At 41.8% G+C, this 26,520-nt stretch overlaps 1 protein-coding gene across 13 annotated transcripts in view; it reads left to right on the top strand.

The window, feature by feature from the left end:
* Positions 1-24,229, top strand: part of Dock10 (dedicator of cytokinesis 10) — a 250,718-nt gene extending 226,489 nt beyond the window's left edge. For 3 of the 13 annotated variants that reach the window (XM_036173029.1, XM_036173026.1, XM_036173025.1), the window contains exons 51-58: positions 273-278; positions 7,835-7,981; positions 10,345-10,555; positions 12,193-12,383; positions 17,614-17,714; positions 17,906-18,044; positions 19,259-19,334; positions 21,529-24,229. In XM_036173029.1, coding sequence (XP_036028922.1) covers positions 273-278; positions 7,835-7,981; positions 10,345-10,555; positions 12,193-12,383; positions 17,614-17,714; positions 17,906-18,044; positions 19,259-19,334; positions 21,529-21,590 — 933 coding nt within the window. In that variant the 3' untranslated portion in view covers positions 21,591-24,229. Of the gene's footprint in view, positions 1-272; positions 279-2,247; positions 2,315-7,834; positions 7,982-10,344; positions 10,556-12,192; positions 12,384-17,613; positions 17,715-17,905; positions 18,045-19,258; positions 19,335-21,528 lie in introns of those variants that run through there. The other 10 variants (XM_036173032.1, XM_036173031.1, XM_036173035.1 and 7 more) reach the window with 8 other exon arrangements.
* The last annotated feature ends 2,291 nt before the right edge of the window (positions 24,230-26,520 follow it).

Raw genomic sequence — 26,520 nt, 5'->3', positions numbered from 1 at the left:
CCAAGAAGGGGACGGAGGGGTGGGATAACGAGGGAAAACACAGGCTAACTGAGCAGCGAAACAATGGCATGTGAGGGGTGTTTTGCTAACCAGGCTATAATGGCAAATCTTCTTGCCAATGAAAGAGTAACAAGCTTTCATTAATGCCCTGACTGTGCAAACCAGTGTGTGAGGTCCGAGCTACTGAACAGGTGGAACAGGCTTTGCTGCTTTCCTACTGGTTTTTAATGCAGATGTTTGCTCTTTTCTTCCTTTGGTCTTGATTGTTCCAGGCTGTGGTAAGTTCATTCTCTCCGTGTCCCTTTGCATCACTAATAATCCTCACACTTCCCTCCTCACAATTTTACTGAACCTTAACATTTGTGTACAGATCAACATTGGGTATGAAGATGGCTGCTTTGATTCTTTTTGGAGCCATCTTGCATTTCTTGAACTAAATTCTATTTATTCCAGTTACCTGAATTACAAAAAAATAAGTGTATCCTTTTTTTTCATGCATGCTACCTTCGTCCACAAAAGTAGAGGGTGTAATCTAGAAGCTTCACACATACAAGGTAGATACAGATATCACACTTTTTAAATAGATTCAGAATAGATTTAATACTGGCGATCACCTGCTTATTTGAGCTATCATGAATCGAATCTTATGGCAGTGGCTCTCAACCTTCCTAGTTCTGTGACCCTTTAATACAGTTCCTCATGTTATGGTGACCCCCCAACCATAACATTATTTTCATTGCTATTTCATAACTGTAACTTTGCTACTGTCATGAATAGTAACATAAATACCTGGTATGTAGGGTATCTGATATGCAATCCCAAATAGGTCACAACTCACAGGTTGAGAATCATTGCCTTATGGAGCTGAAGGTGGTGAGAAGTTGGAATAGTGGCTGTTTACAGGACCAGAGACTACAGTCCTTCCCAGAGTCCTTTGCAAGGAATCCCTTTGAGAAATAGGGCTCTCTGTTGGCAGAATCTTATCCTGTAGAGATGATAGTAACAATTTGAAACAGAGAATTAAGGCAAAAAAAAAAAAAACTTCACCCAACAGAAATGCTGAAAGAGGTATAGAAAGATCCAGAACATAATCAGACCAGAAATTACCTACCAGTATCAAAAACTCTCAGAAAAAGAACTGTCTTTGAAATTGCCTATCTTTAGCATTATTTTAACCTACAGAAATGATATCTTTATGTGGTTTGATATAATTATTGTCCATTAAAGTAGAGAGTAAAATTATTTCAATACCCACATTCTATCACAGTTCAGCTCTTCTCCTATGAACAATGCATACTTTTTTGTAATTCTTTACATTCCTTCCTACCCCCATCCCCTGTGGGTATTTTATACCTTCATTTACAAACTTAAGCTCATAAGTCCATCCTTAACTTACCTACTAGAAGAAGGCTTGGGAAATCACATACTAAATAGACTGAGGAGGCCATTGGGGGATGTTGCTTTCAAATGACCTAACATTTTTCTTTTTTCAGATTTCTTAAAAATATGCTGATGATATACCTGACTCTTTTGTAACAGTGACAGGACTATCAATTGCCTTTGGTTAAGAAACACAAATCCAATCAGAGCTCAGAAGAAAATATATTTTTTAGTATGTGCAGACCTGATAATATTACCTAAGCATGACCCTCTGTAAGTTCCACCATCAACTGCCTTTGGACAAGGAGAACCTATGGAATTCATCCTGACAAGTAGCAAATTAGAGCTCTAATGACCATTATGCAAATGATACTCAAATGCACACACCAGGGCACCAAATATTAAGTGTGAACTGCGGTATTCAACAGGAGTAGACAGCTCCCATCCCTTCACCTTGATGATAATAAGTAAACCAAAGTGGGCTTGCACATCCTCCTGAACCTGTGCAGAATGAAGGTTCCAGAGCTCAGAGATGAACTCTCCAGTGCATGATTAGTATAATCCCTGTACTCAAAAAAGCAACTTCTTATTCAAGATGGTGTTCTACATTCTTCTGAAACACACCTTTTAACATACACACTGATGCATCATGCAATCGTGCTAAATAATAATAATAATAATAATAATAATAATAATAACGTGAATATAACATGAAAGGTTCTTTGCCTCTACAAAGTCCTTTGAGTACATTAGTGTACTGTGTGGACTAGTGTTCTCATTTTATGGTACTGGCTAGGGTATTTAATATTAACCAAGTCTGCAATGTGGCAGACGTTAGTAAACAAGTTGAAAACTCTTTCTTCACAGCAGGGACTTTTTTAAAAATGCAAGTGGTGAATAGCATGGAATTTCTCACACAGCAGCTGGCATCATTGGCTATGGAAATAACAGCCTGCAGAAAGCATCTCTCCAAGTTTCCTCAAGGATCCATTGCCAGAGTAAGGAAACAGCAGTAGCAATCAAACACTGCCTGTAATCAATGAAACCCTTAGGCCCTAGCCTTCAGTAAGAAAGCAAGCCAACAAGTACTCATTGCATAGCTTCATTTATCAGATATTCCTGGAATTGGCTGAAAAATATGGAGGGTGGGGTATATTTGGTGCATCAACAGATATAGATTGCATGAATCTTGGTCATGTCTTCTTCAGTGTAGATACATTTCATAATCTGATGGAAAAAAAACTTGGAGGGAGTGGAGAAAGTATGTGTGCAGTTTGAAAATAAAATAACATCTCCATTTGGGATGTGATATACTCTTCCAGCTCCATGCCTATATGAAAGTCACTGATCTTGGCTCTCTCTCTCTCTCTCTCTCTCTCTCTCTCTCTCTCTCTCTCTCTCTCTCTCTCACACACACACACACACACACACACACACACCAAAAAGAGAGAGAGACTAAACATAATGAACTCCTATTTACTAGGAACAATTTTTCTGCATTCTTGTGTTTTCTCTTCTCAAAGCTTTTAGCCTACTGCTAACATTTTCTGCACTGATTCTTCTTGGACTGAATTATTTTATTTGTGAACTTTGGACCATTATAACATTACAGCAGGGGCAGTTATATTTGACATCCCAGGTAGATCCAAGGACATTTCAATATTCTGAAGAACTTGTAAAAAGAAATCTAGAACAGAATCAATAATTTTATTTGTCAATCCATTGAAGTGGATTTTTGTCAGTCCATTGAAGTGGATTTATATCCATGTTTAGTGCCTTGAGGTTCCACAGTCTACATGTGTTGACTGATCCAAATTACTTGCCTAACTAGAATGTGCTGCTCCAGAATGACAACACATTAAGGCACATACTGCATTATGGAATAACTTTGGATAAAAATTAAACCTGCTGTAGCCGTGAGCAGACTATATTTCCCACTGCCTGGAAATGCAGCCAATTCACAATCTGGACACCAGAGCAAAGTGGGAAGCTGCCCTTTGGTTTGTGTGGTGATATATTATGTACCCTAATAAACTTATCTAGGAATCAGAGAACAGAGCCAGCCACTAGATTAGACATATAGGCCAGACAGTGGTGGTACACACCTTTAATCTTATCACTTGGGGGGGGGGGGGCAGAGATCCGTCTGGATCTCTGTGAGTTCAACACCACACTGAGAACAGAATCAGGCAGTGTTGGCACATGCCTTTAATCCCAGCACTTAAGACCTCATGCCTTTGCTTGGAAAGCACACACACCTTTAATCCTAGGAAGAGATGTGGCTGGGTGGAGAAAGGTATATAAGGCCTGAGGAGACAGGAACTAAGCAGTTCAACTGAGACCCTCAGGGTGAGGACTCAGAGGCTTTCAATCTAAGGATTCATGGGAACAGGATCGGCGAAGGGAGGTTGGCTGTGTCTTGTTCTGCTTCTCTGATCTTTCAGCTTTCACCCCAATATCTGGCTCCAGGTTTGTTTTTATTAATAAGACCATTTAGCAATTCATGTTACAGGTTTGCATCACACACAGCCCACTCCTAAATCACTGACTGTGTGGGCATGTCTGGGAGTGAAGCTTTCCCTCAGATCATGCCTGGCAGCTCGGTGGCCTCTGCCCCCTTTAATGATTTCCTTGTCAAAAGGTAAGCATCCCTTCCAAATATTTTCACAACTGCCATAGGTCTGGCTCAAAAAGTGCCTTTCTTAAATCCTGACAGATAACATATTAATTCTGCTACCCCTCTTTCTTCTTACTTCTGTCTCAAAATTATCAGTAGTGATACACCCCATCAAACTGCATGCATGTGTGCAAGCAGGCACACACGCACAAGGGGAGGGGGACATCTGGGGTTAGGAAGATGGCTAAGTGCCAAAGTGCTTGCTAAGCAAGCACAAGGACACAGGTTCAAATCCCCAGAACCCACATGAAAAACATGTGGCTTGGCAACAGATACCTGCAACCCTGGCCTTGAGAATAGAGACAGAAGGGTATCTGAAGCTCACTGATCAAACAGCCTAGCCTAGCCAAATCTATAACCTTCAGGTTCCATAGAAACCCTGTCTCAAAAACTAAAGGTGAAAAGTGATTCAGGAAAGACACCTAATGTGTGTTGTTAGTTGTTTTTTCTCTTGGGGTCCCGCCACCCAGCTCCCAAATAAATCAAACATGGAGGCTTATTCTTAATTATAAATCCCTGGCCTTAGCTTGGCTTGTTTCTTGCCAGCTTTTCTTAACTTAAATTAGTCCATCTACCTTTTACCTTTGAGCTTTTATCTTTTTCTTACTCTGTATACCTTTCATTATTTCTACTTTGTGTCTGGCTGTGTAGCTGGGTGGCTGGCCCCTAAAGTCCTCCTCCTTCCCTGGTTCCTTCCTCTCCCAGATTTCTCCTATGTATTTTCTCTGCCTGCCATCCCTACCTACCCTTTCTCCTGCCTTGCTATTGGCCGTTAAGTTCTTTATTAGACCATCAGGTGTTTTAGACAGGCACAGTAACACAGCTTCACGGAATCAAACAAATGCAACATAAACAAAAGTAACACACCTTAAAATAATATTCTACAACAAATGTGGGCCATGTTAGACCCCCCACACACACACACACATACACACACACTCATACACATGATTACTCATCACACATATAGCACCATACACAAAAAGAAAACTTCAAGAGGAAAAAAGTTCTAAGGATTATTTGTTTCTCACCAATCAATTGCCCAAATATAGTGATGATCATCAAGTAGACATGTTGTAATAAGGAAAATGCACAGCTCTGATGGAAGAGATCCTGGGGATTGTATTCTTAAGCAATGAAACTGCAGTAAGCTTTACATGCAAGTCAGAACTCAACCTGTTTGATGACCGTGAAGTCTTCCCTGGTTGTCATCATCATTATCATTATCCTAGCTAATACTCACAAATGGTCCTTTGTGGACCAGACACTGCACTTAGGAGTTCCTAACACAATGGCTGAATGCATGCTCTCCATCCTACAGACCAAGTAGTAGGCATGAAAGAAAATCATGGGTTACAGCTGAGGTCACAAGTCACAATGACCACAACAAAGGTCTGTGTCTGTTCACTCCCTGCTGACCTGGGATTCAGAAATTTGTCAGGAGGAAAAGTCACAGCAAACATGTCTCTCCACACTAGTTTCTATGCCATGGGGGTGGAGGGGAGCAATGGGGATGGAGTCTTTTCCTGAACTTGGAGACATTTATTTTTCCTGTCACAATTGAAATTGTAAATGTTGCTTTGGCAGAGCCCCTTCGGGAGTCCCGGTGTTTAGCTTCCCCGGGTTTACCCCTCTGATGTGTCACTCTGTCAGTTTTCGCTGCTGACTCCTGACCTTAAACTGGGTTAAAGCCCACAGTCAGAGTGGAAGAAGCAGAGCAGGCAGGTGTCCCACAGGACAAGAATCAGACCTCTTTCACCCCTGCAGGGTCTAGGGGAATGGTCAGGAACCAATTTTCAGCTTTCTATGCTCTCCACATCATAGGCCACCTTCTAGCCATTCAAGGTTACACAGGAATTCAAAATCAGCTACTTGGGTTTGCATGTTCATCCAAGAATTATTCAATATTAGCCTTTTAATAAAGCGCAAGGGGATCTTTGCCAGGTGTACTTATACCTTTGTGAGACATATGTCTTCTAAGAACAATTTCATCCATCTACTTATTCATCAGGCAAATACAGTGACCCTCTTCCTAAGGCCAGACAATGTGCCAAAAGCTGGGGATGCATTGTCGCATGCCCTGAAAAGCCAGTGTCAATTAGGAAGATGGGCAAGCAAATAGGCAGTGGCTGCTTGACAGGACAGAGCTGGGAAATGGATCCTGGGCATTGGCTTCTGAAACCTATAGCCCTGTGTGTTGCATAATGAGCTGTTGATGGTCACATTTGCCCAAGAACAAAGACTATGCAAATATTCAACACCAAGCAGTTGTGAGTTGAATCATTATTCTTAAGTAACCTCATACCATCCATGAAAAATACAGCATTAGGACATTTGTCCATAATTTTTCACAAGTAATGAATATTGTAGTCAAAAATAATTTTCTTTCTTCCATTTGTGTGAATGCCATGCATATGTGTGTATTTGTCATGCATAGGTATATGTTTGCATGTGTATGGGCACACATGTGTTGGGGGTCTGTGTGCACATTGGTGCTCATGCATGTGGAGGCTGGAGAGAGAATCATCCCGAATCACTCTTCCACGTTATTCAATGAGGCAGAGCCTGTCAGTCAATGCCCGAGATCACTTATATGGCTAGTCTCCTTAACCAGCTTACTTGAAGGACCCTCCTCCCCATCTTCTGGGGCTAGATTACAGGAAGGCAGTCTGAAGCCCTAGGTTCTAAGGATTGAAGTTCCAGGCTTCATACTTGCTGCTAAATGTTAAACCACTGAGCCATCTCCCCAACCCCTCAAAAACAATTTGTTTTTGTTGTTGCTTTTGTTTTGTTGTTTTGGTTTGGTTTTGGACTCAGTAGTTTTACAGACTTCAAAGTCCATTTCTTCATAGGTAAACTCTGCCATCAGAAGAAACAGATAACGCAGGTTCTTCACTCTGAGCTCATCTAATATTCTGAACCCACATCTATTCCACAGGGTCAGGAGGAGACATGTTCCTGTCTCTTCAAAGAGAATGAATTATAAGGAATTTCTCACTTAGTTATCTACAGATAATAGGATCTTATTTTTCCTTCAAACCAGACAGATTTATAAAGGCTGAAACCCACTGGGATCTTATGGAATAAAAATGATGGCATGGGTGTTATTTTTAGTCCTGCAAAGTCCAGCTTTTCAAGAATTTAATAACTGAGTGATTAAGTTACATATGGCTAGCTTGTACCTTAAAGTCTTTGAAGACATATTAATGTGGATATTTTTAAATAGCTGTAATTGGAGCATACCATGTGTAATTTCTGTCACAATAACAATACAGTGTTGCAGGTCTTCAACCAGATGATGTGGGAATGTGTGGTAACACATTTAGATACCCTTGCATGTCATATGGTGTCACCTGTGCTATTTTTAAAGACTTATGGAAGACTTAACTTAAAATGGCAATGAATGTTCTAAAAATTGCCAAATACTCAAAATTTTGTGTTCTACTTAAGACTACCACAAGAGGGCATTCTTCCTCCAATTTATATGCAAGCAAGTACTTCCTGAGTTCTACAAGTAGAGAAGATATGTGTAGGATATGCATTGGCTGACATTCCTTTGCCTCTCAGGGGAATATTTATGTTGTTATCTGTTTATGACACAGTATTCTATTTCCTTTGCTTTCTCCTTTTCTGGTTTAAACTCCATAGGCTGCTAACTAATGGCTTCAGACAACTGAAGAACAGGACCATTTTTTTAGTAAATGGCTTTTTGTTTTGTTGGAATTTGTCACTAGAGTTCTCTAATAAAGCAGGTGGCTCGCTGTGTGTCTCCCCTAGGGATTCTTTGAGGAGGAGGAAGGTAAAGAGTATATCTACAAAGAGCCTAAGCTGACAGGTCTCTCAGAGATTTCCCAAAGACTTCTCAAGCTCTATGCAGACAAATTTGGACCAGACAATGTGAAGATAATCCAGGACTCCAATAAGGTAGGGAAACAGTGTTCATACAGTGTGACTTGACTTGACCCTTTTTTTGACTTGACCAAATCCAGGTCATCTGCAAGAGCAGTAAGCACTCTTAACCACTGGACCATCTCTCCACCACTGTTACAAGATTTTACTTGAGTAACTTTAATTTATCAAGCCTTCTACTTTTCCCATAATCCATTTGCATTTGGATAGCAGCTAAATATTGAAGTGGCTAAGCTCAGAAGCAGAGCTGAAGGAAAACAAGTAGCACATATTTGCTTAGCCAGTCCAGGAGGCCTTTGCAAGCTACACCATTCTGGGAGAGCTGTCCTTTCTAATAGAATCAGACTTGCTATCACATGATATTAAGTTGAGAAAATCCAAAGAACCTCTTCCTGACTCCAGGAAGCAACACACCTTCTCATTAAACTACTCCCAACCTTTCCCTGCATCACCATTCTTGAACCAACCTCTAGCAAGTGTCAACTTGCTTGCCATACCCAGAGCAGGGAGCTGGGACACAGAATCACTTCTTTTAGACCTCTCAGTTCATATGCATGGAAAAACTTGTGTTAATTGTTGACTAAATAGAATGCATTAGAGAACCATAAGAAAGGTTACCACGCAGTGCAGGAAAAGCCCAGGGCACGGGGCTATAGGCAGCTCAGTTTGCTTGGGCAGTGCTACCCAGAGGAGGTGATAGTTGAGCAGCCAATTGCAGGGTAGGATGTGCTACTGAAAGTCAGGAGCATTCTGAGGAGCCCAACCCATGTTGATAGGAAGGACCGTTTGTGTTTAGGATGGCAGGTCTTTGGAAGGCAGGTTGGGTAAGAGTATGACCAAGAGGAAAAATTGGTTTGCAGCCAATGGCATGTAGAGCTCTACTAAGCCACAAAACAGAGCCACCTTCCCCTGTCTTCTTTTACAAAGCTGATATTTGGAGGAGTTTGGCACAAAATTTATGGGTCTAGACACAAGTTATTAAAAATATATCCAACATTCTTAGCTTGAAAGATATAGTTGACTTCACTGTAAAAGCAGGTGGAACTATTATAGTAGTGGTCCATACACACACAAAAAAAGTAAAGACAGGGATGAAAAAAAAGGTAAATGTCATATCAGAACAGCCTGGGTCTTCATTCTACTCTACTACCATATATTCACTGGTAATTATTAATGATCCATTCTAAACCTCCATTTGAATGTGTAAAATGATTACAAGTATGCCTACCCGGCAATGTAAATAATAATGGCACTATAAAACATAATTAAAAGATTCCTGAAATTTCTAGAACTGAGTAGAAAGTGGATGGATAAAAAGATAGGGAAAATTAGAAAGAGGTCTAAAAATTCAATATGTCTCAGGAAACAGGCTGAAAATCATCCTTCCCATGCTCAAAGGGGAACCAGAGGAGTCTCCTCAGATTTCCTTGAGCTGTCCAGCCCATTTCCTTCCTATTATTAAGACTAAGAACCAAAGCAGAGTTGGCAAAGAAGTTGGGTAGAATGGGTTATTGCTGATAAGGATTTGAGATATGGCAAATACAAACACTTGGGGCTGGAGAAAGGGCTCAGCAGTTACAGCTAATTCAAGCAAGTATCACCCAAACATGAGAACCTGCGTTCACATTCTCAGAAACCCATGTAAATGGCAGCTGGGCATGGTGGTCCACCTGCCTCTGAGGGCAGAGGCCTAGGATTCCCTGAAGCAAACTGCAACATAAGACTAACCCTATCATAGGTGAGCTCTGGGTTTTACTGAGAGACTGTGCATCAATGGATAAGGTGGAAGAGCTAAAGAGGATGATTCCCAGGCCCCCACAAATGCACTAGAGCCTATGAAAACATGCACACACACATGCGTGCGCACAGACACAGACATACACACACACACACACACACACACACACACAAAGACGCATAAAATACAAAAGTTTGCAGTCATTTAACAGGCGATTGGGTAGTCTGCTAAAAGAGACAAGGAACCTTTCTCTGCATTAACAGTACAAAGCCAACAGTACCAGTGTAAGTACACGGCTATACCACAGAGGAACAAACAGAGGTGTTTCTGCTTCCAAGAAACATTTACTCTGCATAAGAGTGACTCATTACAGAAGGGACACCGAATAAAAATTTAATTAATGCCCTAGCCAGGAATCAGTGTTGAAAAGATCCACAAGGCAATCTGGCTCCAGCATGGTGTGTTAGCTCCAGAGCCAGGCTTCTTACCCACTGCCAGCTACCCAGTCTTCTGTGGTCTAACATCTTCTGTGGCCTAAAGAGCACAAGAGCCTTTTATCCACCAGGAGGCAGCGAGGGAACTCCTAAATCCCCTGCAGCTCACTGCTCTCGCTATATATACTCTTACTGTGTTGACACAGGTAAACCCCAAGGATCTGGACCCCAAATATGCCTATATTCAGGTGACCTATGTCACGCCCTTCTTTGAAGAAAAGGAGATAGAAGACCGGAAGACAGACTTTGAAATGCATCACAACATCAATCGCTTTGTCTTTGAGACACCCTTCACTCTGTCAGGCAAGAAGCACGGTGGAGTGGCCGAGCAGTGCAAGCGGAGGACTGTCTTGACCAGTAAGTGTAGGGTGCAGACCTTCCCCACCTCAGGCCAAGACTGTCTTCTTTGGGGCTGGATTAGCATATGTCAATTGTTACTGCAGGGGCTAAGGAGACAGTGCAGATAGTAAAATGCTTGCTGTACAAGCATGAAGACGTAAATTCTGTCCTAGAGCCCACCAAAAAAGCCAGGTATGCAGGCATGTATTGATAATCCCAGCACTGGGCAGGCAGAGACAGGTGGATCCCTAACACTTTCTGACCAACCAGCTTAGCCTAATCAGGGAACCCCATATCTTCATCTCATAAAAGGCCCTGTCTCAGAAACAAGGTAATGGACTTCTGAAGAGCAATACTGATCATGTGTGAATGAAGTACACACATGTGCACATGCACAGGTGCACTTGCACATAAGTACATACATAGGAGGTTACTTTAGTCCTGCAGATAAGTTCCTGAAATGTGTTGACTTAGAACTGTTTGGAGGAACAGGAGACTTGCCCTCTATGTTCTGCTAAGAGGAAGCCCCATAGCCAGCTGGGATGGTGAGCAAGTCTAATTCCAGTAGTGGGAAGGAGCCTAAGTTCAAAGCAAACCTGGGCTACATAGCCAGATTCCACCTCAAAATGACAATAAAATGAAAAAAAAAAAAAAAAAAAAAAAAAAAAAGGCTTGGGCAGACACTGTCAATAGAGTTAGTTTGCCATCCTGTCCCTGGAGGTGAGATATTCACAAGTGTCACGGTGTCATGCCATGGTAAAGACTCGAACACTAAACTCTTCCCTCTTCTCCCTGTATCCACCTTTACCTGCTTCTGCGTTAGCAGCTATTGGCATCATAGGCTTTAGGGCAAAATTCTTCCCACTATAGGATTCCAGCTCTTCTCTAGAATGAAGGATGGCTTTGATCTGCAATACCTTATTCTATGCTCTCCGCATCTACCCTGTGAACAAATCACCTTTCATTTGTTAACAGACACTGTGAGCTTACTAGATGATGGATCTCCCCAGGGTCCTGGCAATCAATTCAAGTAAATAAAATACAACCATGCCCTCATGGTGCTCACGGTGGGGTAGAACAAAGACCAAAGTGAAAGAAGACATTCCAGGGAAGACAGCATAAAAAGTAAATTAATTTTTTTAAATGCAGGGGCATAGATAGGTCTAGGATGCTAAGCCCCCAAAGGGAAATGAGTGATTTTCCTCTGGAGGAAGACACCCAACTATCTTGAGAGACCCCAGTTTTGAATTGAACCACTAAGAATCACACTGACTTCCAAACTCTTTTTGAAAAGCATTCACCTTCAGGAAGCTGAGCCAGAGGATTGGGGTGAAACCACATGAGGAGCAAAGCTCCTATATGCTGTTCTCTATAGTGAGAAGTCGTTACTGGAGGTCCTATGGATTTTATTCCAGTGAGTAGTTACTGGAGGTCCTGTGGATTTTATTCCAGTGACTAGTTTCAGCACATGCCATAATCCTTGGGTTTGGCTGCTGTGGCAGTCTTATCCCGGCCCCAAGAAGGTTGGTGTGAGCTTGTGAAGTAGGAATGGACACCAGGAGAAGGAGCTGGAGACAAGATGAAACCCTGGAGACTCTCACAGGAACCTGGGACTTTTCGTTGACCCTTTAAATCTTTGTGTGGCTTTTGTGCAGCCAGCCACTTGTTCCCCTACGTGAAGAAGAGGATCCAGGTCATCAGCCAATCGAGTACAGAACTGAATCCCATTGAAGTGGCAATTGATGAGATGTCCAGGAAGGTCTCCGAGCTTAATCAGCTGTGCACGACAGATGAGGTGGACATGATCAGACTGCAGCTCAAACTGCAAGGCAGTGTCAGCGTGAAGGTCAGTAAGCATTGCCCAGAGCTAAGACTCACACGTCCAGAGAAACTTGCTATAAAGTGCTCTAGGAATCTTTCTTTTTAAAGTATATAAGAAACATTCTGGCTATTTGTGGTACTGTCTGCATTAGTTACTTTCTTTGTTGATGTGAACAAATACCCCCAATTACCTAAGGTTAAACAACTTAAGGGATAGAAGGGCTGTTCTGGGTCACAGCCTGTGAGTACAGTCAATCAAGGTAAGGAAGGTTTGGTGGCAGGAACAGGAAGTGGCTGGCCACAATGTGCCCACAGTCCATAAAAATACAAAGAAGAATGCCAATGTTGAAATCATTTCTATACAGCAATGGAATAATGCTACCCACATTTAGGGTGAGTCTTCCCATTCCAATTCAGCTAATCTTGAAAATCCCTCACAGACATGCCCAAAAATTTATCTCCTGGATGATTCTGGATTCTGTCAGTTGATTACAGTGACCAGCTAAGGCTTTTCTTCTCTGCATCTTTGAAACTAGACTAATGCCTACATGGAGAGAGAAAAGGTTTACAAAGCCCCATTTCTAGATGAGAGCTAAAGGCAGTCATGAGCTTGTGTTAGGTCTCCCAATCCTAAGTGGCCAGCCCCAAACCCATGTGCATGTAGGCAACACTAATTGGGTGCAGCAGGTTGTTTATGTGGGGGTGAGTGTGTACAAAACAATAATAATATAGAAGAGGTCATTAATTCCAGAGGGTACAAGGGAGACTCAAGAAGGATAGGAGGTGGCCATGATGATTGTATAGTGTACTGAAGCATAAAATTCTCAAAGAATAAAATTTTTAAAAAGAAGCAGGAGTAATACCCCATTGTGTAAATGCACCACATATTCTTTATCCATTATTTGGTTGAAGGGCATCTAAGTTTTCAGGTTCTGGCTATTATGAATAAGGCTGCTATGAACATAGTTGAGCATGTGTCCTTGTGGTATGCTTGGGCATCCTCTGAGTATATGCCCAAGAGTGATATAGCTGGGTCTTGAGATAGATTTATTCCCAGTTTTCTGAGAAACCTCCATACTGATTTCCAAAGTGGCTGTACAAGTTTGCACTCCCACCAGCAATGGAGGAGTGTTCCCTTTGCTCTGCATCCTCTCCAGCATAAGCTGTCATTAGTATTATTGATCTTAGCCATTCTGACTGGTGTAAGATGGAATCTCAGAGTCGTTTTGATTTGCATTTCCCTGATGGCTAAGGATGTTAAACAATTCTTTAAGTGTCTCTCAGCCATTGGAACTTATTCCTCATACTGGGTTGCCTAGCCCAGCCTTATTACAAGGGCCGAGGAGCTTAGCCCTACCTCAACTTGATATGCCATGTTTTGTTGACACCCATGGGAGGCCTGCCCCTTTGTGAACAGTAACAGAGGAGGAAGGATTGGGGAAAGAAATTGGAGGGGGGAAGGGAGGGAAACTTTGGTAGGATGTAAAAATAAATGAATAAATTTAATTAATAATAATAATAATAATAATAATAATAATAATAATAATAGGGCTGGAGAGATGGCTCAGCAGTTAAGGGCACTGGCTGCTCTTCCAGAGGTCCTGAGTTCAATTCCCAGCAACCACATGATGGCTCACAACCATCTGTAATGAGATCTGGTGCCCTCTTCTTGCCTGCAGGGATACATGCAGACAGAACACTGTATACATAATAAATAAATAAATAAATAAATAAATAAATAAATAAATAAATAAATAAATCTTTAAAATAATAATAATAATAATAAAAGAAGCAGGGGGAAGCCTCAAGAAGAAAACTCTAGTGGGAGAGGAAGATGAATGAGACGGGGTGGGTCATGCAAAAATGACTAAAATTCATTATATAAATGTTTGAAAGCATCAAAAAAATTTAAAACATCAATAGAAATAACTGTTTGGCTTAAAGAAAATTTCTTCCCCCTAACTCTCCCATATCCGTTAACAAATGAATTAACTAATTCATAAATATTGCACTCCATACATAACTGTTATGAAGAAAGTGATTCATTCTAAATATTTTTTAAAAGAATGTTTAGTAGTTCAAAATATGTGTATTAGTGCTTATGGGCTATGAGAGCTATGACACTAAGCATACAGAATAACAGTGGGTGATGGGGAAAAATGAAATGAAGTTTACAGACATGTGGGAACAGCTGAGGAAAACCAAGTGCTTGGTTAAGTGCTTGGGTGAACATAAACACACCCTAAAACTAAACATGCTAGCACAGGAGGGCTGCTGGGAACAAAGCAAGTGAGGGAGCCGGTAAGGGTCAGGCATCACCTCTCCTGGAGTTCTCTGAGGAGGATGCTTGGATTGGATTCCAACCTGTCCCACACTGTGGGGTGGGGGATGAGGTAAGGCTCTCATCATAGACACAGAGTCTAATCAGTAATGAACATAAAATAGTATCTTAGTAACTATTTTTAAAAGTCAAAATTAATGTGAAAAGCCTATAATGAGCAAAGTATTAATGTCTCAGGGCTGGGAGGAGGACTCAGGAAGTAAGGGCATTTGCGTTTGTTGAGCAAACTTGAGTACCTGCATTCAAATATCCAGAATCAAAAAAAAAAAAAATCTTGGTGTGGTTGCATGCACACCTGTAACCCCAGAGCTCAGGCCTGGAAGATGGAGATGGAGAGGGGGGCTTACTGGAGCTTGCTGGTTATCAGCCTAGATCTAGGTGTAGTGAGAGACCCTTCTCAAGGGAATGAGGCAGAGAATGAGAGAGTGGGATACCCGATGGTCTCCTCTGGCCTTTGCCAGTGCACAGAGACACACATTCAAACATGCATTAGGGGAGGAGAGGGAGGAAAGGAGGGGCTGAAACATGGCTCAATGGGTAAAGGCACTTGCTGTCAAGCCTGAAGACCTGAGTTCGATCTCTGTACCCTACAGAGTTGAAGATAACTGACTCCCACAAGTTGTCCTCTGACCTCCATATGAGCATCATGGCCCTTATGCTAACACACACACACACACACACACACACACACAGTAAATAAATATGTCAAAAAATAATTTTTCAAAAATATTTAAAGAGAAAGATGCCAGGTGGTGGCGGCGGCGGCGGCGGCGGCGGCGGCGGCGGCGGCGCACGCCTTTAATCCCAGCACTTGGGAGGCAGAGCCAGGCGGATCTCTGTGAGTTCAAGGCCAGCCTGGGCTACAAAGTGAGTTACCGGAAAGGCGCAAAGCTACACAGAGAAACCCTGTCTTGAGAGAGAGAGAGAGACAGACAGACAGACAGACATTTAAAGTCTTAAATAAAACTAGACCAGTAGCAATGCCTTCCCCTGCTGTGTTTGATCTGTAACAAAAGGGAAAAAAAATCATTGATGCCGATCCTGAAATGCTCATGTCTTGCCTGTCTCTCTTGTCTGGGTCCCCACTGGCTGATTCAAAAAGACTAAAATAGATACATATACAGTAAGCATGAAGTCACGAGAGGTCAGCAGGCCTGGGCACAAAGCTGAGTGGAGGACAGGCCTGGGGAACCAAAGGGGAATGTAGCATCAATGACTGTGCCCACTGCGCTGCAATGCCCACCTGACTCAGATGCAACATTAGCTCCCATCCTGTCATAGTTTCATTTCTGCTGCTGTGGTAAAAGACCCCAACAAAAACAAACTTTGGGGTGAAAGGGGTTATTCCAGCTTACAATTCCAGTGATAGTCCACCACTGTGAAAACTCAAGGCCGATGCATCAAACAGCTAGTCACTCACATCTCCAGTCAAAAGCAGAGAAGTGAATCCACACTTGCACACTTGCTCAGCCTGATTTCTCCACCCTCACACATGTCGGGAACCCCTGCCTAGAAAATCTAGCTGCCCACTATAGGCTGAGTCTTTCCCATGTCAATTTACTTATGGAAGACAATCCCTAACAGATATGCCCACAGGCCAACCCAATAAAAGCAATCCCTCATTGAGACTCTTTTCCCAGATGATTTTAGGCTGTGTCAGGTTGAAAAATAAGCTAACCATCACACTTCCCAAACACCATAGCCACACTAACATGTTATATGCACTAAGAGAAATGAGCTCCTTCACTAGCATAAGTGCCTGAGTGGGAATAGAAGCTGGTATCGTAGGGCTAGGGTTGTATCTCAGTGGTAGAATGTGTGTGTGTGTGTGTGTGTGTGTGTGTGTGTGTGTGTGTGTGTGTGATGCAAAGTCCTGGATTCAGCTTCCAGAACCACAAAAAATAAAATAAAATAAAATAAAAATTAAAAAGCAAACAGCTTGGTTGTGCATTCATTCAGCAACTTCCTGGGCCCAGATCTTAGCAAGGCTTTCAAGTGGAGCACAGAGAAAGACAGATTGCCAGAGGAGTGCACACACCACTACCTCTGTGGAATGTCTTTTTGTAACAATTATGTGTTCATTTTAGTGCTAAACGAAAAGAAAACCAATGGGCACATTGAACACTGGATGTCACAAACACTAAGTTTAACTTCAGTGAATGTGTTTATGATGAGGGAATCCCAATTTCAAAGTTGTAATAGAAAGGGCACTCAAGCAGTATGTGAAGGCGACAAAAGGCAAGAATGGCTGTGTTGTATGCCTTTTCCTGGGAAGGCGTGTCCAAACATCCCAGACAGGGAACCAAGGACAAAGCTAGCGGTGATTCCAGCAAAGTCCATCGTTTCTTTGGATTACCTACTGGAGTCGGGGTGAGGAGTTCCTTAGAGAAGCATGGATACTCAGATGCAGCTGCATCACTGAATGCCCCCAATATGGCTGACAGCTCACAGAAGCTGTGTCCCTGGAACTCTGATCATCTTGCAGGCAGCTGCACAAGCTGAAGAGTCTTTCTTCCTTGCAATTCTTTGGGCTCAGGTGTAACCTTGGGGCTAGGCATCTTGTGAGGTTTTTCTGGAACTTACAAGGCTTTATTTCCTGACTCTTGTGAGCTAGCTGCCCTCTTCCTTTGGGGGTGGGGATGTTTCCATTCAGAGGAAGTTGCCACATTATAGGATGACACATGACTGAATTTGGAAAGAGGAGTAGAAAAGGCTAGACTTCAGTGTACCTATTGGTGGCTTCTGACCCTTAAAAAACAGCAGGTACAGCAAGGACAGAAAGTGGTGGATCACCATGTAGTGGGGGAGTGCCAGGGTGTCGTGTGATTGGTCCGAGAACTGGACCTCCCCTTACCATGGAGAAGGCACCATGAAGGAGCGGAACCAGCCTTAACCAAGTCTCCTCTCTCCATAGGTCAATGCTGGCCCAATGGCTTATGCCCGAGCTTTTCTTGAGGAGACTAATGCAAAGAGACACCCTGACAACCAAGTAAAGCTACTGAAGGAAATCTTCAGGTAAGATTCTCTTTATTCAAATGGTCTTCCAGCTACCACATACAAAAAGACATGCACCACCTCGGAAAGCTGCTCAGTTAACCCTCTTCAAGGTGGCAATCCATCCACAGCTGGGCCTTGGACCCAAGGTCACTGACCTCAGTACCTCTTCCTGTGACTTGCTTTTAATTTGCTTCATACTCTCATTAAAGGCAATTTGCAGATGCATGTGGGCAGGCTCTTGATGTGAATGAGCGTCTCATCAAGGAGGACCAGCTGGAGTATCAGGAAGAACTGAGGTCCCATTATAAGGACATGCTCAGTGAGCTGTCCACCATCATGAACGAGCAGGTGAGCATCCCTTGGTGTGACCCACAGTCCCTGGCCATTGCTTGAGGGACTGAAGACTCTCTCTTTACTGCAAACGTCACTATTCTTTACATCAGCATTATGATGTTGAGTTGTTATCTCCCCCATGTACAACGGCTCTTGGCTCAAAGCACAGACACACCTACAGAAAAAGAATATGAGAACTGAAATGTTTTCCACAATGTTTCGAGGTGTTTACCCAAGCTGGACAGTCTGTTGACTCTAGACTACACAGGGCTAGTTAGACACTGAGAAAGACAAGGTATGAGTGCCCACCCTGACCTGCTGCCACTCCATCATTCCCTTACCGCTCACAATACCTAGGATATGGGATGGCATTTCACATTTTGCCAGTAGGGGTTTCTGCACCAGGCTCAGAGAGAACCTCAGGATTTCTCATGGGCCTTTTACCTTAAGACTTACTGGGCAGAAGCGTGGCCTCCTACAGAAGTCTACAATTAGGGGAAAAGAAATTAAATATATCTATAATATGGTAATTTAACAATATAGTATATGATATATATCAAACTCCACTCCATAATCAAGTCATTCATCATCCTGGTTATGTATTCACCATATTCTGTATGGCTTGCATGAATTGTGACCAATTAATAATGTTAGTGTTTTGAAGTAGCTAAAGGCACTCAGTTGAAAGTCAAGTGATCTTCCCTAGCCTGCTTTGCATCATCCATCAACCCTCACACTCTACTCAGGTACCTCACCACCCGTAGCCTTTCCAGTCATGTGAGACTGCTGATATCACATCAGTTCCTTTTCCTTCCCCTAATAATCTAGTGCCATCACCACAGAGCTCGGCAGAGACTGGAAGTGTTCTTTTAATTGCATGTAGCATATATCCCTTCATTCCTGGCCTCTTCTACCCACCCTTTTAGCTCTCCACAGCAGCTCAAGGAGGAGGAAATGGTAGGTTGACTTAGGATGGAAAGAATGAACCTCCATAGATAGGATTCCCAACAAAGATCATGTCAGTTTGAGATTTCTGAGGGGTGGGGGTAACTAAATACTCTGGAGATGCCTTGAGCACACACAAGAGACATCATTAAATCTGGGATTAAAATGAAGAGAATACATGTAAAAGCTGGGAACCACGGTGAAGCCATACTTTTCTCTGACTGTAAATCACGCTTGGCCTTGAGATGTCTGGCAAAAATGTTTCTCTCTTTTTTTCCTGCCAGCTCTGTCGAGGTCCGTGTCTCTACAGCTTCTGCTCCTCTGTGTCTAGCATTTCCCTCAGTACTGTGAGCAAAAGTGGTATGTTCTTCTCTCCATATGCCTGTCCTGCCCTGTAGCCTTCTGTCCATGCACCTCTTCCTCACTGGTCCTTTGCTCCCATCAGCTTCTGTGGCTCAGCGTCTCTAAGTCTTCATTGCCTCTCTAAAACACGTCATGCTAACAGCTTAGCTGTGAAAAATAAAAACCCATGCTCCTTTGCCTGCTAAATATATTTGAGCTCCTTTGTGTTTAAATATATAGAACTGAAGGATTTTTGTGATACTCCAAAATATAAAACAAAAATACAAAGACCGGGTGGTGCAGAGGATATATATATATATATATGAAAAATTTGGCTCTCTGCTTCCTGGAAACTGATCAAAGAGAAAAACCTAATGGTTTTCACTGGTCTCATTATTCAGTAAAAGAAATAAATCTGTTGAAAAGAAATGTGAATTTTCTGCTGGTCCTGGGCTTATCATGGGGCCTGGTCACATAGGTAACTATATGAGGGAATATCTTCCTTCATCTCAATGTGAATGCGCATGCTCCAGAAACAGGTAATTAAGCTGTGAGAGAACTTACCAGCTGGGCTTTGAAAATCCAAAACAATTAGAATCAAATGACATAGAAATAGAAACACAAAATTAATTATGCCATATGTTCTCCCATAGGGCCAAGAAGAGTATTAGCTTAAAGAATACTAAAAAAGAAAAAAAAAGAAAAAACATGTTATTAGGGGAAAACCCTCAATATAAGAGGAAATAGGGCCGTGCATATAACACATGCCTGTGGTCTCCACACAGGACAGGAGGACAGGAGTAGTTTGAGATCATCATCAGCTACATAGCAAGCTTGAGACCAGTCTGGGATACATGAGATCCTTTCTCAAAAAGAAAATAAATACCTGTAGAGGCCAGTGAGATGGCCTATTTGGTGACATCTCTTGCCCCCATGTGTGATGACCTGAGTTCAACCACTGGGTCCCATATGGTAGAAAAAGCGAACTTACTCCCACAGGCTGCCTTCTGGCGTCCACATACATACTATGGCATGTGTGCACCCATGCACATACGTGCACCCACGCACTTTTTAAAAAAGAAAGATAGGAAACAGAACCAAGATAGAGACATGCTGGTGTGTAAAATGGAGATGTGCAAAACAAGTAATTTGAATTGGTAGTGACAGGCAACCATTTCTTTAATAGGCAGCCAGAACTTCACACTGTTTCATAAACAGCCAAAAAACCAAAAACCGTAAAGAACTTTCTTTGGCTGGGGCCAATGGAATTCACACAAGCATGCAAATGAAGAATAAATTTAAGATGCTCTTTTGGAGTGTGTTTCAACTGAGTGGAAATGGCAGCAGAGTGGAGTCAGCTGTGGTCATGAGTATCCAACTTAAAACAGAGAGATGGGACCAGAGCCATTCTGTTGTGAAGCCAAGAAAGTGAGATGTGAGAGCATCTTGCTGTTAGAGACTCAGATACACTTGAAACACATAAAGAGCCAAATTATATATGCAGGATCTCATAACACTGGCCCGAAGGAGGAGGTACTGCAAACACGTGACCCTCAGCTGCTGAGTCCTCTGTGGGAAAAAGCTCTTGGATGAGAGGTGAAGCTAATATCACACACATATAAATTAGCACAGCATGATAGTGTGTGAGGTTAGTGAGGAAGTCCTAACTAGGAATTTAAAATACTCATCAAATCTCTTTTGTACAAAGATAAACTTCAGAGATACACCTACAGTTTCTGTAGGTCTGCGGTTACTGTTTGCATATGGTCATTTTGATAGAGCTGACAAAGTATCACTTGGACATATTGGTAATATTTTCAGATATATCAAATTGATTTTATTGTTCTACCATTAGTCCAAACATTTAAGTTAGTTTTTCGATGTTTTCCCCTTTAGGATAGATGTTAGCAATAAATTATAAATTTTTAAACTAGAATTAGATACTAGGATTACTCACGTACATTTGTAGCCACTTAAACATTTATAAAATCATGTCTGATAGTCAAAGAATATAGTAAAGCTACTTTCAACATCCCCATGGCAACCAGCATATGGGCTTCGAAGAAAATATCCTTCAGAAGTACTTTGACTAGGATATTTTCCAAACTTACGAACACCCCATTGGGAATGAGTCACTATTCAGGTTTTAATTCTATGTTTGAGGATATGAAAATTGATCTCTAGTCATTTTGTATGCATGTCTTGTTTTAAGATTACGGGCAGGGACGACCCAGCAAAGCACGGAGTGGAGCGACCCTACACACATGTAACTAGCAAGGTGACCCCAGCCATACCTACAGTCTCCATCTCACCTAGTGCTGAAGTTTGAGAGGAACCCTGGAGCATCAGATGTACCTCTCAGAGAACTCTGAAGTTTTGCAGCTAATCTCGGGGAAGAAAAAGATAGATTTAATTTATTTGAAGTTTTTACAGTGTTAATATTTTTGTTTACCTCGCTAGCTTGAGAATTTTGCCAGCCTCTGAATTTGCACATTTCCTATGATTCCTTTGTTTCCTTTGAGTGGTATTGATCAAACCACACTGAACATTTGTCCTGAAATTCCAATGAATGTGCAGCTTAAAAGCAAACTGAGTTTGCTCTTGGGTATAATGTGTTCAATTCCAGGTCCTAGTACACGTATTTTAAAGGTCAAAGTGAATGTTTTTTTAACATTTAAGCATATTTCAGATGTAAATAGAAAATTGTAAAATATATGGTTTTTATCAAATTTCAAAGAATGTTTTTAGTTAATACTTATGAAAGTACTAAAATTATATGAGTAACATTTCAGATAATGTTATATTAAAATATTTGTGTATGTGTAAAAAAGTGTTGATAAATACTAACCTTTAAAGTTTGTGGAGTTCCTTTATTTGTAATATATGTGCTTTTAAAAGCAATGGTATGTGAAATTATAAAAGTATTTTGCTGTTGTTAATATAAATAAAAATACCATTACTTTGCACTTGATTTCCTTTGGAGAGCTGGGTTGGTAGCATGCTTGCCTGGTGTGCACAAAAGCCTGGGTTCAATCCTCAGCTCTGCATAAACCAGATATGGTGGTGGCACCTGCAATTCTAACACTCAGTAGATGGAGATGAGGGGATGGGAAGTTTAAGGCTACCTATCTGCAGCTGATTAGCAAGGGAGGGACCAGCGTGAGTACATGAGAGGTGTCCTAATGGCTTCTGTGACTGGTTTATTGGATGGGTATCAAACCATCCATACTCTATCCTTTTAATGCCTTACCAAAAGAGCAACCCAAGCCTCAGCTTGGAGGATCCTCTAGAGATGAATTAAACACATTGAAGATTTCTAAATATAGGATATTAGAATGATTTAGGGGAAATATGAACCAGTGTCTTGATGGCTGTGGTGGCCATCCACATGTCTTCTGTTTCTGTCCTCCATAAACCTGTGATAGGATTTGTACTTTGCTGCCTCTCTAGGAGTTAGCATGGACATGTGATTTGTTGTAACCACTGAAATAGGAAATATGAGCTACTAACCAAAATCAGTTTAGTTAGAGGCTTAAAAGCCAGCGAGTGGCTGTGCCTCATCCTTTCCCTGAAATATCGATCTTCAAAGCACACACAAAAAAAGAGCCAAAATCATCCCTACTCTCCAGGTAACCACACTGAGCCAGATGTGCACATATCCCACATAACCTCATAGCTCATATAGTGTCAGAGAGAAACATAGTGTTGAGGGTTAAGCTCCCCAAGACTCAGGATTGATTATAGTTGCAGCATTATATGTCCTCACTAATGCATCTCTCTTACTGAAACTGTGAGTGATAATTAGTGAGGTTTGGGACTGACTGTCATATTTCACTGGGTAGCCTATTTCCACAAGCCATCCAACCTCAGCTGTAGTGGAGTCATTGGACCTGCCTCCAGCTGTAAAAGGTAAACTCTGAAGGGCAGCATACAGTCCCCTTCAACGGCTATTCCAAAGCCCTAGGCTCAAAGAAGGAGATCTTAGTTGGGCTGGGTCAGCCTTTGGCTACACTGGCTTTATTAGCCAGTATCAGCACAGGAGAGCAAGGAGATAAGATAGGTGTTGGGAAAAGCTTCAGCTATCATGAACCAAGAAGAGACAAAATGATATTTTGGGTGAGAATTCTGACTTCTCAAGACACATCTAAGTTCTCTGTTCTCCAATGCAGCTTACTACTTAAAAACTGCCCAATGTTGAGCTGAACTCTGGCTCCAAAAGTCGCATCTGCTCCGGTTCTCTTGGTGCCTGTCATTGAATTTCCTCCACTTAAATTGTTAAGCTGCCTATTGTGGATGCTGAGGAAATCTAGAAAGACTGTGTTGTTGATGTGCTCTACCCTTGATCTTGCCTACAAGGTCCAAGTCTTCGTGTTCTTCTCAACCGCCTACTCACCATATACTAAAGAAATTATTGGCAACAGGTGACCCCCCAGAGATGAAAATGAGCCCTCCAAAGATCTCTAAGGAAATGAGCATAGCAGAACTTTTCAACCTAGACAAATATCATCCTGTCTTTGCATCACAGTTATTTGTATTTCTATGACAAATGGTTTTACTGTGTTCTGCTCCTGACTTGGTTTATAAAAGAAGTTTAAATACTCTAGAAAGTCTTTCCTAAACAGCGTTGAAACATGCCCTGTACCATCCCAGTTCCCTTGTCCCTTCTCTTCATCACACTAGATGCATCAAATAGTCAGGCCAGTGACTAAAGCCAGCATTCCTGTCTTATATTCACATTGTATTTTTTAATTATATATCAACACATCCATGTCAGATACATTTATAAAGATAAAATTCTAGCTTTCTGGTGTTTGTCAAAAAATCAGGGCATTTGGCAATGTTGGAGTCGTATTTCCCACAAGACGTTGAATTTAAAATGAGACAGAGTTGGGGGCTGGAGAGATGGCTCAGAGGTTAAGAGCACTGCTTTGTTCTTCCAGAGGTCCTGAGTTCAATTCCCAGCAATCACATGCTGGCTCACAACCATCTGTAATGAGATCTGCTGCCCTCTTCTGGTGCCCTCTTCTGGTCTGTGGGTGTACATGCACACAGAACACTGTATACATAATAAATAAATAAATCCTTAAAAAAAAATGAGACAGAGTTAAGCCTTTCACATGTACTTTCTGGCTTGCCTCAGTCATCACCAGGGCCTAATCACCAGTATCAATTAGGTCATGCTTATTTATATGGCCTAACTTGTACTCATATGCATAAGCAGACTCCAAGGCAGACAAATGTTTTGTGCCTGTGTGTCTGTCCAGTGACAGATAGTACAGCACCTGTTTCCAAACCAAGCAAGATGAATTTGTTTTTTGATATATGTTTCTGAGCTTCATTAAACCTTCTGAGATAGACATTGAAAGGGCTAGAGCCCAGTGCTGGAGCCATATGATTCTTATACTGTGCATAGGACTGCACTGAGTTTTCTGCTAATTTGCTACCCCAAAGCCTTGCAGAGGACAGTGCATCATAAAGCAGTGACATGATTTTGAATTGTCAAGACATTGAATCTTATTTGTATTCTTTTTCATCTTTATGTAAATTGGCCTTAAATCAATTCCTCAAAATAAACTCAGTTTTTAAAAACTAGTAGAAGAATTCCCCAGTTATGCAGATTTAAAAACGCCTGACAATGAGCCCCAGACACAGAATAAGTATTTTTATGCACAGAATGTGAGACCTGGCTCCATCTCTTTATCCACTCATAAACCCACACCATGGCTACCTCTCTTTTCATTCTCATTTCAAAGTGAAAGTGTCCAAGAGTGGAAAGAAGTTAGCACACTCCTTCAATTTGGATAGCGGTCATCTTAGAAACAAATATCCATTGTCCAAACTTCATACCGTGCATTCCTGTTCTATATTCAGACTCACCGAGGAGTGAGTATCAATGGAATCGCTGGTGTGTTTCCTTTGTAATGATTGATGGCTCTCTGTAGCACATGGTCCTAAAATGATGGAGAACATGTCACTAGCAAACTGGTTTCCAGAACCCTAAATACTGTTCAGCACAAAGATTTCACCATATTTTCAGGCTGGTGATTTATTATCTCATATTAGTCAAAGTCCAAAAAGCCAAAAAAATTATCCTAGTGTTCCTATGAGCATCAGAAAATAAAAAAAAATATAAAAGCAAAAAAATGACAAAATGATCCCAAGCCAAATTATTATTCACTAGGGCTACAAGTGGGGCCTAGGCCACTGTACTTGGATCAGTGAAAACTGTGTAAGATATATGTGACATGTATTGATAATAGGATACTTAGTTCAGAATATGATAAAGTATATTTTACAAGAGTTGAGTAGTATTTGGGACCATTTAGGAAGCCCCTTGCCCTCCCCCTGCTTTCGTGTCTGCCTGCTTTCCTGTGCAGACCCTTCATAGAGCCTGTCTTCTGTGAACGCCTCATCTTGCTTCTCCTCCCAACAGAAAGATCCCTCTCCTTTCCTCCAGCTGTTTAAGTCTTTCACATATACCTTGGAACCCCATTTGGTAGCTGCATGGTGAGATTATCACATCTACAGCCACTCTCGGTTCTGAGCCCTTCCATTCCTTCAGCTACTGCACTCCTAGCAAAGTCGTCCCACCCAAGCCAAGTCACTAAGCCCAAGGAAGCTTACTCCCAGGATTGACTGAGAGTCAGAAATAATCATAGCTGTGGTTGGTTCTCATCTGCATTTCTTGCCCAAGTCATTAACAAAGAGCGAGTACATGAGATAAAGTGGGGGCTGTGCCGGGTGGAGTCCACACATGTCATATGTTGGTAGCAAATTGACAAGTTGCAACCAACAGTCCTACACTTCCTCTTGTCATGTCGCATTGTTCCAGAGGCAATCAACATCAATGATGGTGAGTCCTAAACACTATTCAAAGTCTGATGATTACAGGGCGCTACATCAGAAATTAAGAAAAGAAGTTTGAAAACTTGAGAAAGAGTTGGATGGTGGAGGTGCACGCCTTTAATCCCAGCACTCGGGAGGCAGAGGCAGGCAGATACCTGTGTTCAAGGCCAGCCTGGTCTACAGAGTGAGTTCTAGAACAGCCAGGACTACATGGAGAAACCCTGTCTCAAAAAAAAAAAAAAAAAAAAAAAAAAAAAAAAAAAACCCACAGAGAAGAAGATGACGATGACATGACATGGAAAAGTTTATGAGGAATAGCAAAGCTAGTATCCAAGAGCCCACGCTCTGCACCTGCACC

Source organism: Onychomys torridus, chromosome 23, assembly GCF_903995425.1.
Source record: "Onychomys torridus chromosome 23, mOncTor1.1, whole genome shotgun sequence".
Classification (NCBI taxonomy): domain Eukaryota; kingdom Metazoa; phylum Chordata; class Mammalia; order Rodentia; family Cricetidae; genus Onychomys; species Onychomys torridus.
Note: the sequence above shows the minus strand (reverse complement) of the source record. Positions and strands in the feature narration are given on the sequence as shown.